The sequence below is a fragment of the Psittacula echo genome (assembly GCF_963264785.1).
Source record: "Psittacula echo genome assembly, chromosome: 5".
NCBI lineage: Eukaryota > Metazoa > Chordata > Aves > Psittaciformes > Psittacidae > Psittacula > Psittacula echo.
Window position 1 is genome coordinate 53,080,451 of NC_137739.1, and position 13,659 is coordinate 53,094,109.

The 13,659-nt window shown below is 40.2% G+C and overlaps 1 protein-coding gene across 4 annotated transcripts in view; it reads left to right on the top strand.

Annotated features, from left to right (window-relative positions):
* The window catches only part of TTLL5 (tubulin tyrosine ligase like 5), a 136,534-nt gene that overhangs the window by 38,711 nt on the left and 84,164 nt on the right, over nucleotides 1-13,659 (top strand). For all 4 annotated transcript variants that reach the window (XR_013956916.1, XM_080618597.1, XM_080618596.1 and 1 more), the window contains exons 13-20: nucleotides 2,438-2,519; nucleotides 3,829-3,890; nucleotides 4,662-4,750; nucleotides 9,687-9,800; nucleotides 10,161-10,252; nucleotides 10,860-10,922; nucleotides 11,547-11,585; nucleotides 12,514-12,659. Coding sequence is in view for 3 of the 4 variants with exons in the window: in XM_080618597.1 (XP_080474723.1) it covers nucleotides 2,438-2,519; nucleotides 3,829-3,890; nucleotides 4,662-4,750; nucleotides 9,687-9,800; nucleotides 10,161-10,252; nucleotides 10,860-10,922; nucleotides 11,547-11,585; nucleotides 12,514-12,659 (687 nt within the window). In the remaining variant the exon portion in view is untranslated. The remainder of the gene's footprint in view (nucleotides 1-2,437; nucleotides 2,520-3,828; nucleotides 3,891-4,661; nucleotides 4,751-9,686; nucleotides 9,801-10,160; nucleotides 10,253-10,859; nucleotides 10,923-11,546; nucleotides 11,586-12,513; nucleotides 12,660-13,659) is intronic.

The following is a 13,659-nucleotide window of genomic DNA, read 5'->3' on the forward strand; positions in this document are numbered from 1 at the left end:
ACTGGCAAAGGCTCTGACTGCAGCACCTAAGTCTTGGAAGGCGGACGCAGGGACTGTGAGAATAAAGACCCTAGGTCCACTGTAGGAGAGGATCTGGTTCGAGACCATCTTAAGAACCTGAACGTGCACAAGTCCATGGGACCTGACAGCATCCATCCAGGGGTTCTGAAGGAGCTGGCAAATGAAGTTGCTAAGCCACTGGACATCATATTTGAAAAATCATGGCAGTCAGGTGAAGTTCCTGATGACTGGAAAAAGAGAAATATAACCCCCATTTTCAAGAAGGGGAAAATGGATGACTCGGGGAATTACAGACCAGTCAGTCTCACCTCTGTGCCTGACAAAATCTTGGAGCAGATTCTCCTGGAAGACATGCTAAGGCACATGAAAAACAAGGAGGTGGTTGGTGACAGCCAGCATGGCTTCACTAAGGGGAAATCCTGCCTGACCAATTTGGTGGCCTTCTATGATGCAGCTATGGAACTGATGGACAGGGGCAGAGCAGTTGACATCATCTACCTGGATTTGTGCAAAGCGTTCAACACTGTCCCACACGACATCCTTGTCTCTAAATTGAGAGACATCAATTTGATGGGTGGACCACTCGGTGGATAAAGAGCTGGCTGGATGGCCGCATGCAAAGAGTTGTGGTCAATGGCTCGATGTCTGGCTGGAGACCAGTAACGAGTGGTGTCCCTCAGGGATTGGTGTTGGAACCGGTCTTGTTCAACATCTTTGTTGGTGACATGGACAGTGGGATTGAGTGTGCCCTCAGCAAGTTTGCCAATGACACCAAGCTGTGTGGTTCGGTTGATACGCTGAAGGGAAGAGATGCCATCCAGAGGGACCTCGACACACTTGTGAGGTGGGCTGATGCCCACCTTATGAAGTTTAACCATGCCAAGTGCAAGGTCCTACACCTGGGTCGGAGCAATCCCAGGCACAGCTACAGGTTGGGCAGAGAAGAGATTCAGAGCAACCCTGCAGAGAAGGACTTGGGGGTGTTGATCGATGAGAAACTGAACATGAGCCGGCTTCAGTGTGTGCTCGCAGCCCAGAAAGCCCAACCGTGTCCTGGGCTGCATCAAGAGGAGTGTGACCAGCAGGTCGAAGAAGGTGATCCTGCCCCTCTACTCTGCTCTCGTGAGACCTCACTTGGAGTATTGTGTGCAGTTCTGGTGTCCTCAACATAAAAAGGATATGGAACTTTGGAACAAGTCCAGAGGAGGGCCACGAGGATGATCAGGGTACTGGAGCACCTTCCTTATGGAGACAGGCTGAGAAAGTTGGGGCTGTTCAGCCTGGAGAAGAGAAGGCTGCGTGGAGACCTCATAGCAGCCTTCCAGTATCTGAAGGGGGCCTACAAGGATGCTGGGGAGGGACTATTCATCAGGGACTGTAGTGACAGGACAAGGGGTAACGGGTTCAAACTTAAACAGGGGAAGTTTAGATTGGATATAAGGAAGAAATTCTTTACTGAGAGGGTGGTGAGGCACTGGAAGGGGTTTCCCAGGGAAGTTGTGAGTGCTCCGTCCATGGCGGTGTTCAAGTCCAGGTTGGATGAGGCCTTGGGTGACATGGTTTAGTGTGAGGTGTCCCTGCCCATGGCAGGGGGGTTGGAACTAGATGATCTTAAGGTCCTTTCCAACCCTAACTATTCTATGATTCTATGATCAATTAACTTTATTTCTTAATGCTGAAAGAGGGAATTGCATTAATGCCAACTTCTGATTTACAGTTGTCGTGTAGCATCCTTCTTGCAACTCTTTCCAGGCTAGGGAGAACATGTGTGTAGAGTGAAATACTAAAACCAGTATTGGAATGGGAAGCTGGCTTCAGTCTGACCTATGTAGAGCAGAACACATCTAGCAGACGTAACATGTTATGAATGTTTTAGAAACTAAGGAAAAAATATTTCTACAATGGTTGGCTGAAAAGTGGCAAGCTATCAGTAAGATAAAAAGTTAGAGGGTTCTGGGGGGATATTGGGGAAACATGTACAGGACTAATTGAAAAGGAGCTGATACTTGAAAGAAGCAAGGTTTTCTATAGCTGACTGGCACAATTAATATAGGCATTAAAAAGTGCAAAGGATGAGGCTCTGTTGTTTCCGGGATCCAGCGGAAGAAGTGGATTGGACCTGCTCTTTTCGCAAAACAAGCAGTAGAGTTCTGAATGAACTGCGCTTTGTGGACAGCAACACTTTTCTAAGACTCATTTTTTGTTTCCCTCTTTCCCTCACAAACAGAATATATTTAATCTTGACTCTAAGGAAGTGAAATTGTTGAATGTTATTACTTGTTCAGCCCTAGGGAGTTCGTTGGATTTAACATGAAATTATATAGGTGGAAATGACCTGATAGAGACTAATGATGGACCTTACCTGAATGTTTAAAGGTGCAGTAAGGTAAACTTAGAGTATCCACTGTGTTTTCAGAGCTGTATGGTTTTGATGTCCTTATTGATGACACTCTCAAGCCCTGGCTGTTGGAAGTAAACCTATCCCCATCGTTGGCCTGGTAAGTGATTCACAGTTTAATATGAGGCTGGGAGTGTCGCTAATGATGGTTGTCCTTGGAACTTGTGGTCCTAGGAGGGCCTAGATATTCATAGATGAATTTTGAAACTGTCCAGACTATAATGTGGGATTTCAATCTCCTTTGCTGAGTAGAAACTAAGATTTTGGAGTCTAAGTAGAGTTCAGGCATTATGCTTGACTTGAGTATGTAAATATATGTTTGGATTCAGATTTTTGGTCTAGTACTCTCTTTAGCTAAACTCTGAAGAGTGAGTGTTGTTTTGGCCCTTACGCTGACACTCATACTCTAATGAAACTTCAGGATTTATTCTTTTTGTAGATGTCCCACTATGTGTGTTTCCTGGACTACTATTTAGCTTTACAGGAACACAGATGCACAATACACTTTTGTAGTAGTGTGAGTCATACTTCAGTTAGGATGGTATAAATAAGCTTTAAGTTAAATGTTCCTGGAATAGCCATATCTGACCTTCCTCTAGGCATACGTTCTTCCCCCCCCCCATTCATAACCCTACCTTCCACAGTACCTGTTTTTGTTTTCAGGTGCATCTAAAATGTTTCCACAACATTTATTTTCCTGGTTTGGTTGGTTGTACTTACATACATACACACCAAATTATTTGCATCCTTTGCTATTTAAAACTCTAAGTCACATCTGCATCCTTTGTTCTGCTTTATGATTGCCATTCTGTTTGTCCAGGCTTGGCATTTTTCTTTGTTGGCATCTATCACTGTGCTGCAGAACATGGCTGATTTCTCTGCTTCCAAGGAATCAGTCTTTGTCTGTCTGATCTGAACTGTATCCATTGATTTTTCCACTGGATAAAATTATAAATGCATCCCATCTGTATGCACTGTCTGATCTTTTCATATTTATCACCTTCCCTAATCATTTTTTGTCATCCATTAGAACTAACCTGTCTGATTTTATGATTTTATGTGGAAGAGGCATAGGTAATTGTGTTTTTTAATAACTCTGTGACAGCAGCTTCTACCTGCTTCATGAAATGTATAGATTCAAAGCAAATGCTTCTAGCCAAGCAGAGCTAAGACAAGGTGGCACGTTGCTGCATTAGAAGACTAAAGTGGTGAAAAAGGATAAATGGAAACAGATTAATCTTTACCTATTGGTGTGAAAATTGTATAGTTTTCTCCCCATGTTGATTATGTCTGTGTTAAGGACCAATACAAAAAAACTGTATTGGAAGATGTCTTGGGATATTGATGCATTCCTCTCATTTAATGCCAGATAAGTAATGCCTCTTGTCCTTTGTTGCATGTGGGGATAGTGATGCTCCTTTGGACCTGAAGATCAAAGCTAGCATGCTCTCAGATATGTTTACCCTTGTAGGTGAGTGTAACAAAAAGCTCCTTCAATCTTCCCATCATTAGAACCAATAAAAGATAGGTTTATGAGCTGAATGTTATTAGTGTATAACAGAGGAGAACTTCAGTTAAGGAGTACATTTGTATTTAGCACTGGGGTGTCATATGTGGACATTTCTGCTTCAAAATAATCTGTCTTTTTGTGATGCTTAGCTGGTATATAGAGTCCCTAGTTCAGTATTTGAAGATATTACTGTTTCTTTTTAATTAATGTGGTGGGTTTTGGTTGTGGGATATTTGGTGGTTTTGTTTGTTTGATTTTTTTTTTGTTTTGTTTTGGGGGGTTTTTTGTTTTTTTTGGGGGGGGTGTTATTTTTCTTTTTTAGGTAGGTTGTGTGGATTCTGGTTAGGCTATGTTAGAAGAGGAGTCATGATTGTGAAAGCTGCATGACTGTCTAGTGCATCCCTAGTATGTTTTGGTTCAGTTATTTGATGCAACTTGCCCCGATACTGAAAGAAGTAGAATTGTCATAAGGTAGCCTGCTCAGCAGTTTAAGAAACAGACCCCATCTCTACGCTGCTATTCAGTAACTTGGTTTTGAGAGAAAGCTTCAGTGTTAATCAAAAAAGTGTGATGCAGTGTAAAGTTTGGGATTAAACAAGGTGTAAAAAGGAATAGTATTGGTTTTGGTCCTTGGACAGGAAGGTCATGTATATAGATTAACAGGAATGCTAGGTTTATGTTTCAGGGTTTGCCTGACTTAAAGTTCTTACGTGGCTCCTCTGATGCCCACAGGCTTTGTCTGCCAGGATCCAAGCCAACACTCAAGCCGGGACAATTGTTCATCTGAATCTGTCAGAAGAAATCTGTATCAGAAGCTGCAGGTAAGTTAATTCAGCTAGAGCTGAGGAGGATAGCAGGGAAGTTATTCTCATTGAATCTGGCTCACAGGTGGGAGAAAAAGTCAGTGAGTAAGGTTATCTGGGTTTCTAGCGTAACTACAGAAGAGGCTCAGCGGATCCACCTGGGCTATGGGCTGTTCAGCCACTTCCATTTTGTGGAAGCTGGAGAGGGACATTTTATAAGAGCAAGCAGTTATAGGGCAAGGGGTAATGTTTTTAAACTGAAAGAGGATAGATTTAGATTAGATATAAGGATCAAGTTGCCCAGTGAAGTTGTGGCTGCCCCATCCCTGGAAGTGTCCAAGGCCAGGTGGGATGAGGCTTTGAGCAACTTGGTCTAGTGGAAGGTGTCCCTGCCTATGGCAGGGGGGTTGGAACTGGGTGATCTGTAAGGTCCCTTCCAACCCAAACCGATCTGAGATTATATGAAAAGGTAGGGAAATTCCTATGTCAGACTTTAAAATGCATTTCTTCTCAGGTAAATAGGCAAACAGTGTATCTTGGCACACTCCACAGCTGAGAAATATGTTCCTGTGAGGGACATGCACAATGGCTGTGTAGCTCAAGTTCAATTAGGAAATGAAAAGTAATTTTTTCAGTGACAGAGTACCAATATATTGTCCATTTTGGTATAGGGAAAACTCACAGAAATGGCAACATTTTGTTTCTTTTAAAACTCAGAGTCTTGGCTCACAGTGAGAAAGGTGAATAGTTTGCAAGTTGAGATTTGAGTACAGGATGCATGGCTGAGTCCAAAGCTTCCAGGGCCATCTTAATAGATATGGTTTCATACAGATCCCTATGACCTTAAAGGTCTTCTTTGTGGCAGACAAAATGTATGTTAGATAAATTGGGAGCCATATAGAAAAAATAACCTTCTCTTTTACAGTAATGACAGATCTTTGGGATGTGATAGCATGTTTTATCTGAAAAAGAAAAAAATAAAATTAGACGGTCTCAGAAAATTAAGCCATTGGGAAGCATTGAATTTTAATGTGGCTTTAAACTTTTACTTTGCTTAAAAAACCCCCACAAATAGGTGTAAGTCCTGGCCAGCTGAAATATGAAAAGATTCATATGACAGAACAGTGGTTATGAGATGGGATTAACTTCAAGGCCAGGTTGTTCAGAGCCTTGAATGATATGGTTTAGTGTGAGGTGTCCCTGCCCATGGCAGGGGGGTTGGAACTAGATGATCTTAAGGTCCTTTCCAACCCTAACTATTCTATGATTCTATGAACTTATCTTTTGGGACAGGTGTCATCCTTACCTACATTTACTAGTCACAGGCTGCTAATCCAGTGATAAAGTTTTATAGCATGTTTTTGGCATGTTCTTTGCTGAATGCATTTTATCTGAGATTTTTGAATCTTTGATACTTCTGTTCCCGTTCTCAGTTGCAAAGGCTGCTTTGAACCTCTTGTTTTTCTTGATTCCTTCATGATGTCTGAAGTTTTGCTCATTCATGTAGGGCATCTTTAATGCCCAGTGTTCTTGGTCATGAGATAGTTATTCTGTTTTCTGAGTTTCACAAGACTGGACTGCAAGTTGTTTGTGCAGTTTCTTCGGTTTGACCCTCTGAGCATTTCTCCCTCTAGGGAAATTAACAATTTGACTGTTTCCTTTGTAATTTATTGTTCATTTGGGTAGGAGCTCTTTCAATTAATCATAAGCAATACAGAGACCTTGACCTCTTTTGTATAGACCAACTGTAGACAAGAAGTTGGCAGTTCTACAGCCAGAAATGATAGATAGGTCTCTTGAGAATGATCATTTGCTCCTCTTGGGCATTGGAGAGGAAGAAGACAGCCTGAATACTACCAAACACAAGAAAAATCTAAGCATCCATCATAATAGTTTTCTTCTGAACCTACTCCTGTCATTACACTGATATTGCATGTAGACCTGATGCCAGATAAATAATACAGGGTACTTTTTGACATTCTGCTGATATTTCTATACCTGTTTCTCCTTAATACATAGCTATTAAAAATTTTCCTCTAACTTTTATCTTAGAAAAATACGAATTTTGGTCATTAGAATTGAGTTAATTCATCCATTCTGCAGAGCTCTTTTTTGTGTGTTTGAAAATGATGTAAATGCCCGGATGCATTCTGCACAGTTGAGCACATCTGAGGCTAGGATTAGTGCTGCGTTTTAATGGGGACAGAATGCATTTGTGGAGAATATGAAGATCTGAACTGAGATGATAGAGACTATTAGCTATATCTCTGGACTTCAGTTATATCCTTTTACTTTAGGGTACTCATCACTCCTCTGCAGCTTGGGCAGTGATGATAGTGTCTTGGAGAACACGAGGGTTTTATTTCCCTTTGTGTGTCTCTTGCAGCATCTTGTGTCTGTGCAATCGCAAACAGCAAATACTAAATTGATAAGTGCCCTTCAGCTCCCTTCACCAGTATAAGGGATGCAGTTTCAAATATTACCTTGTACAATACTTTTGGTGCAGTTTGTCCCAAAATATATTTTTCAGCTAAGTAGCCTGAGTGGGGAGGAAGAAGAGAGGAGATGGATGGGTGCTGGCATATGTTTCCATATGGCAAGAGCAAAGGTTGGAAAAACATTTACATCAGTTCCAGCAGCTTAAAAAAAGAGTGGATGATGTGTACTGAGAGCCAAGATCAGTTGGGTTAAATCCCTTAAAGTTTTTAAGCCTACAAGTATTTCTTAGATGCATTTTAAAGAATTTGAATATAAATGTTTAAAGATAAAGTTGTCATTTTGGTCGTCAAATGATGAAGACAGTGGTAGCACAGTGTTTGGGATTTGATAGGTCGCTGAAAGGGAAAGTGCAAAACCTGATGAAAACAGCAGCAAATAGGAGTGTCACATCAAATGAGAGAAGGAATTTTTGTCTTGTGTACTACAGGGGATGAAATGAGACTGAATGATATGGACGGCACAGGTGAGTCTGTATTGACAGAATTTAGGAGGGCCCATAAGACAAGTAATTATTTTCTGTGAGACAGTCACCTGCAGGAAACTGCAAAAACTTGAGAGTGAGCTGGGTCAAAATAGATAAAGATAAGAACGATTTATTGAAGGTAATGGAAAATGTAGAACTACTGTTAGCATAATTCAAACTGATCCACCTTTCTAAATGTTATATTTTGCACCCTCCTTTCAAGCCATATGGAGAAATCAATGTTAGTTTGCAATTTTAGGCACCTGGCTGTGTGGGGACACAGTAGGCATTATTTTGCTGCTAGGCTTTCTATAGGAATGTAATAGTGATGATTCTGACTTTTTTTGAGGTTTCTCAGCAGGAATGAAGGTAGGACAGATGGAATCATCTTGAGAACCTAATTAATTCTACGCACTGCCATTTGTCATTCTGTGGAAGTTTAGCTGAGGACAGTTCAGCTGAGAAGAGAGTCTTGTTGAATAAAGAGGTTTCATAGAGAATAGGAAGGGTCTTTGTGTCAACTGCTGTCAGTGCTTAGTATAAGAGGGAACAAAATCTTTGTGAAGTTGGAGACATTTCTGTGCTACAGCCAGAGAGGATTCTGTAGTGAAACACTGAAAAAACTGATTATGCAGGAAGTTCAGTAAAGTTAGTTTTTCTCTAGCATTTTGACAGTAATGTAGTTTGCTCTGAGGTAGGAGTCAGAGCTTTGCCAGCTGTAGGAACCACAGCTGCCAATACATGGGCATAAATTTTCTATTTGTAATCAATGCACTTATCTCCATTGTATTGAGATTCAGGAGATGATTTCATTGGGGTGTTTTCTTAGTAAAAGAGATCATCTGATAAGATGGAAACTTTAGTGTAGTATTATCTTTGAGCAGCAGTTCTCACATGATGATTGTTATCATAGTGTCAGGAAATGTTTTTTAAGAGGAGTTTACCAAGCAGGAGTTTACTGAGCAGGAGGAGATTGAAAAGTTTAAAATTTAATGCTTAACCATGTTTCAGCTGGCACGTGCTATATCTGTTTTCTCTTTGGATCTTTCTGTGTTGGTCATTGCAGTGTAACCCATTCTAGTGCAATGCTTGCTGCTTTTGCAATTGCTTCATCTGAAGATTTTGAGTAGCCATGTGCAATTTCTAATGAAACAGCTCTTACAAATAAAGGTACAGCCTGATCTTGCCATGAATTTTAGTCGTATCTGAGCAGCATGGGATATTCCCCTGTATTTATCCAGTTTAAGGTTTCTGTCATGCTTTTCTTTTCTTTCTGGATTAAGAAGGCTCTCTCTGCATTCTTTGCTCAGTATAGCACTGAAAGGAAACTTAGATTTTGTATAAAGTCACAAGACATTCCTAGCTAGGCTCTTCTAATCATATTAAAATTAACAGGCAATTTATCTGAACTGGGCCTAAGACCAGCTAAAATGTGCTTAAGAACTTACTCAAATATTTCAGTCTTGCTAGGATTTTAAGATAATCCTGCTAATTCGAAGACAGTTTGTATTCCTGTCTTTTGTCATCACTGATTTATAGTTCTGTTGTTCTAGTGTAGTAACACAACTGGAACAGAGAATCATGGTTCTGGTACCATTGAGGTGTTAATCCAAGTGTATTTGGGGCCTGTGAGTGTGAATGCTGGCTCTCATGTCCTTTGGGTGAGGATTTTTCTGTATGAAATCCTGGCTTTGGTGCTTTTGGGTATGTTTCATGTTTTTCGGAAGGGGCCAGGGGTGTAAGTATTGGCACTGCTGCCTGAATCATGAGTCCTGTTGTGCTAAAAACTAGGAATGTGAAGAGTCACACTTATTGCACACTGGGGTGTGGGCTTTTCAACACTGCAGTGTGGAATTGTGAATTCTGGCTGTAGTACTCTGGAGTGTAGATTCTGCTGGGAATGGGGTCCTGGAATTTGAATATAACTTTTGTTTTTTTAAAGTAAGTTGAGAGAGGAAAAGGGAAAAATCCGGGTTCATCCTGTCTCTACAGCGTACCCGTCCTCTGTCTGCCAGTGATGCTGAAGTGAAAAACCCAATGCCCTCAGGCAGGGAAAAAGTAACAGGAAGGCAAGGCACCTCTGTGCTAGGTCTCTCGATGGAAGAGGTAAGTAGGCTATTAAATCTCTCTTATTTACCTTGGCTTTCAAGCAGTATGTGTGGTTATTTGCTCAGCAAAGAGCAAGTGCATGTATATGAAAAACATGACAGAAGTAAAATTCTTGAAATAGAACTGCTGGATTTCACTGCTGATACTTCCCTTACCCTCAGTCATGCCATATGCGCTCCAAGCAATGAGAGATTCCTTCAGAATTAAAATTGCTTAAGGATATCATGTGTACCCCGCCCACTCCCAGGACTGCAGTAATAGTCTTGTCCTCTGAAAATCAGAGGGTTTTTTAGGGTTCAATTTTCATTGTATCTATTTTGCTGGATTAGTTTTTTTTTTGTCTCTTTTTATTTGAAGATAAAAGTTCTTTGTCGAGTGAGAGAGGAGAATGAACGGAGAGGAGGCTTCATCAGGATATTCCCTACCCCATTAACATGGGGACTTTATGGGTAAGAGTAAGAATCCAATAGGATGTCTTAGTGTTGCACCAATACTCTGTGTTGAGGGAAATTCTGTGTTAGATGTATGTAGGTCAACCGACTTAGCAGTTGGAAAGACACAAAATGAGGGTTCTGATAGAGTTTATTTCAGTGTTGAAGGTGCTTTTTTCTGCTTTTTTCCTGATCCCTTTTTTTTAACTGCTGCTGCTTTGCCTAACTGCATGTCAAGCATTGCTTCTAATGTTGCTTTTCTGTCAGAATAAAAATGTCTTCACTTCAGATAATCCATTCCTGTTATCTTCTTTTACATCCTAGAGCTGCACATACTGTGTATTGTCCTTAGGCCATAAGCTCAATGTAGGACTCATAATTTGAGTGATGCTATATTATGCTTTTCTGATTTTTTCCAGTCTGTAATATTTCTCTGTGTCTCTTGCCTCACCAGGATCTTCAGCTGAGAAGTGATAGGTCTCCTCCTTTCCTCTTTTCTGTTATGATACAGCATATTGTCTCAATCCAGTTCTGGGGTATTTTTAGTAGATTATTATTTCTGTATTATGCTGCCTTTCATTGTGTTGAGTTCTATTTTGATACCTCCTGTATTTTGTTTTTCTAGATCCTTTTTGCAATACAAGACATCAATGAACTACATGCTGGCTACACATCTGTTTAAGGACAGGTAGAAAGTTTTTCTGTTTGGGAAGGAAGCAGAAAGCACAAACAGCATGAAAAGGATTGATTTCTCGCTTATCCGGTGTTATAAACACCAGCCTCTGATTTACAGGGGTGGTCATAGTTGCACATCTCTTCTCTTATGTGCCAGTGACTCTGGAGGTTTTATGTGTTGCACTTCTAAATCCAAGGGCAAAGAGAGCAATACAAAACGTATTACTATAGACATGAAAAACCTTCAAGCACCTGTGCTTCTTTACGAAGGGATTGTAGGTGGTCCTTGCTTACCTTTTGTTTCAAATTTAAAGTCGCATTAGAGCTTGTCCTCATGTAAAGTAAGCACTGAAATTTACTTTTTTTTTTTTCTGCTATGTACTTTCAGAGAGGTGTCTGGAGGGGTAGCTCCAAATGATGACACCTTCTCCAATGTAAGCCAGACAGATGAAAGCATCAGTTGTAGAAGAGCTGTTCAGATTTCCTCTCTTTTGGAGCTTTTTTTTTTTTTTTTCTTCTTTGAGATGGAACTCACAAGGAATTCTGTAAATGTGACCTTTTCATTGTGCTTATGAAAGACTTTGGAGGCATTTTAATCCAGCCAGAAGGTAATTTTTGCCATTTTTCTCTTTGTTAGGGGCAAGATGAAAAGAGACTTCCCCACTGGGAGATGCCGGTAAATCGCTTCTTAAATAATTTGTACTTCGTAGGATTTATTCTAAATTTAGATTTTGCAGCTTAATTTTCCAAGTCTTCGGTCAACACTTTTTCTATCAAACTAATTTTATAAAAGTAAATACAGTGAGCATAGGGGATCCCAGCATGTGGAGAGCTTAAGTTTTGTTGTATTGGATCATAAAATTGCTCCTTTTAGGCTTCCTACTTTGGCATTCCTACTGTGCTGATAAACCTCATCACTGAGTTCTCTCAAAAGATCCTGTAATGCATGAGGGTTTTGGATTTCATATACTTGTGTATTCACTTTGCTAGATCTGAAAGATAAACGGAGCAACAGGGTTTTCCTGGGGGTATTCCCACTTACATCATAAAGAGCACTTTGCTGGATCTTTGTGCACTGGCAGAAGGTTATGTTTGTTCCCCTTAAGGAATCTGTCACAGCTCTTTCTCCCTTGGTTTAGGCAAAACTTGTAGAAAGGTTGTAATTTTTCATTTAGATTGTTTTAAAATTCTTAACTCTGAGCAAACAATGAAGAACAAGCTGTCTACATAAAAGGTTTGGAAGGCTGGACTAGGATCCATGTGCTGTCTTCCTACTCCCCTCCATGGCTTTGTACTCTTCAAATTCAGTTTTCCTTGTTAACTATGCTTGAGCTGTATGATGGACAGAAGCTGCTCAATCATGAAAGCGTGACAATAGATAAGTGCATTTTGAGGCTTTGAGATGATGTTCTATAAAGTACTTCCCAGACTCGCTTCAAACATTTGCAGGCTTTAAATACAGCAAAGTTAGACTGATCATAATTACTTCTTCCCCATGTCAGGAAAACTGTTTCTTGAAGAAAATTAATCTATTAAGTCTCTCTCGTCATCAGGAAGAGAAGTATAAAGGGAGATTGAGGATGTCTCTGTATTATACTTCCCAGAGCAGGTCTTAATGAAAAGTTGGATATGAGGCTGGAAGCTATAGACTCTCATGCTCTCTTTTATGAGAGAAAGCTTGTTTCACTGGAGTTACGGAAGCGCCAGCGATGCAATGGCAAGTCTAAAGCAGCACAGACAGGATCACCAGGTATGCATGGCTAAGTCTTAGGTGATCAGCCAGTCAAAACCAAATAAGCAAGGACTTTTTCATTTGAAATGTGTGTGAATGGGTTTGTTGTGGCCTTTGTAGTCCCTAAAGGGTTTCAGAGGTTGAAGTTAGTAATTCTCATGTCAAGTGTTAATAGTTTTCACTTCATTCCTCTTACAAGCTTCCTGCCTTCTTAGTGCCTGGAATTTCATTCCCACCATTCCACATGCCCGTGTAAATGACTAAAGATAATCAATATTTTCTTGAAGATGATCTTGCAGTTGCATTTTTGGTTACAAGAATTCAACAGTATGTGTGCCTTTACAGTCCTCTGCCTTTTCAAAGAAAGATGAAAACTTGGGACCTTCCAGGCTGGTTCTCCTACACAGCAGTGTCTCTAAGCTGCTGGAAAGAGAGAAATCTTTCTTATCCAGTCTGACATGGGAAAAACTTAAAGCGGTACAGAGGCCAATGGTCTTCACAAGTGGCTCTTCCTGAAGCTGTTATCTAAACTCCTTCTAGTAGCTATGTGATACCGACTGCAATGAGAGAGATTGTATGTTATAAAATTATTTTGGTGCTGTGTTAATGTATGTGATCTTTGTTGACACATGTGGAAGTTTTAGATTTCATAGCTTTGGTATTTTTGACACAAAACTACAAAAAATTAGTATATACGTCAAGTATGAGTCTCTACACGTTTCGATACATATGTAAGAATCAGTATAAAATACAGGAAAATGCCTTTGTTTCTTTAATTATTTTTTTCATTTGTAAATTTAAGACAAGACTTGTGGTATGTCTTCTCTGATATTGTGAAAAGTGGCTTCTCAACTCTTTGATACACAAGCAGAAAGAATAATAAAGGACAGTGATACTTAAGGTGCTATTCTAAAACAAGGGTGTTCTGTCCTAGCAGGAAAGAGTTTAGAGGTAAACCAAAGGGCATAAATAGCAGGACAGTCTTTCCAACTTTTTACTTTTTTTCTTAACGAGCATA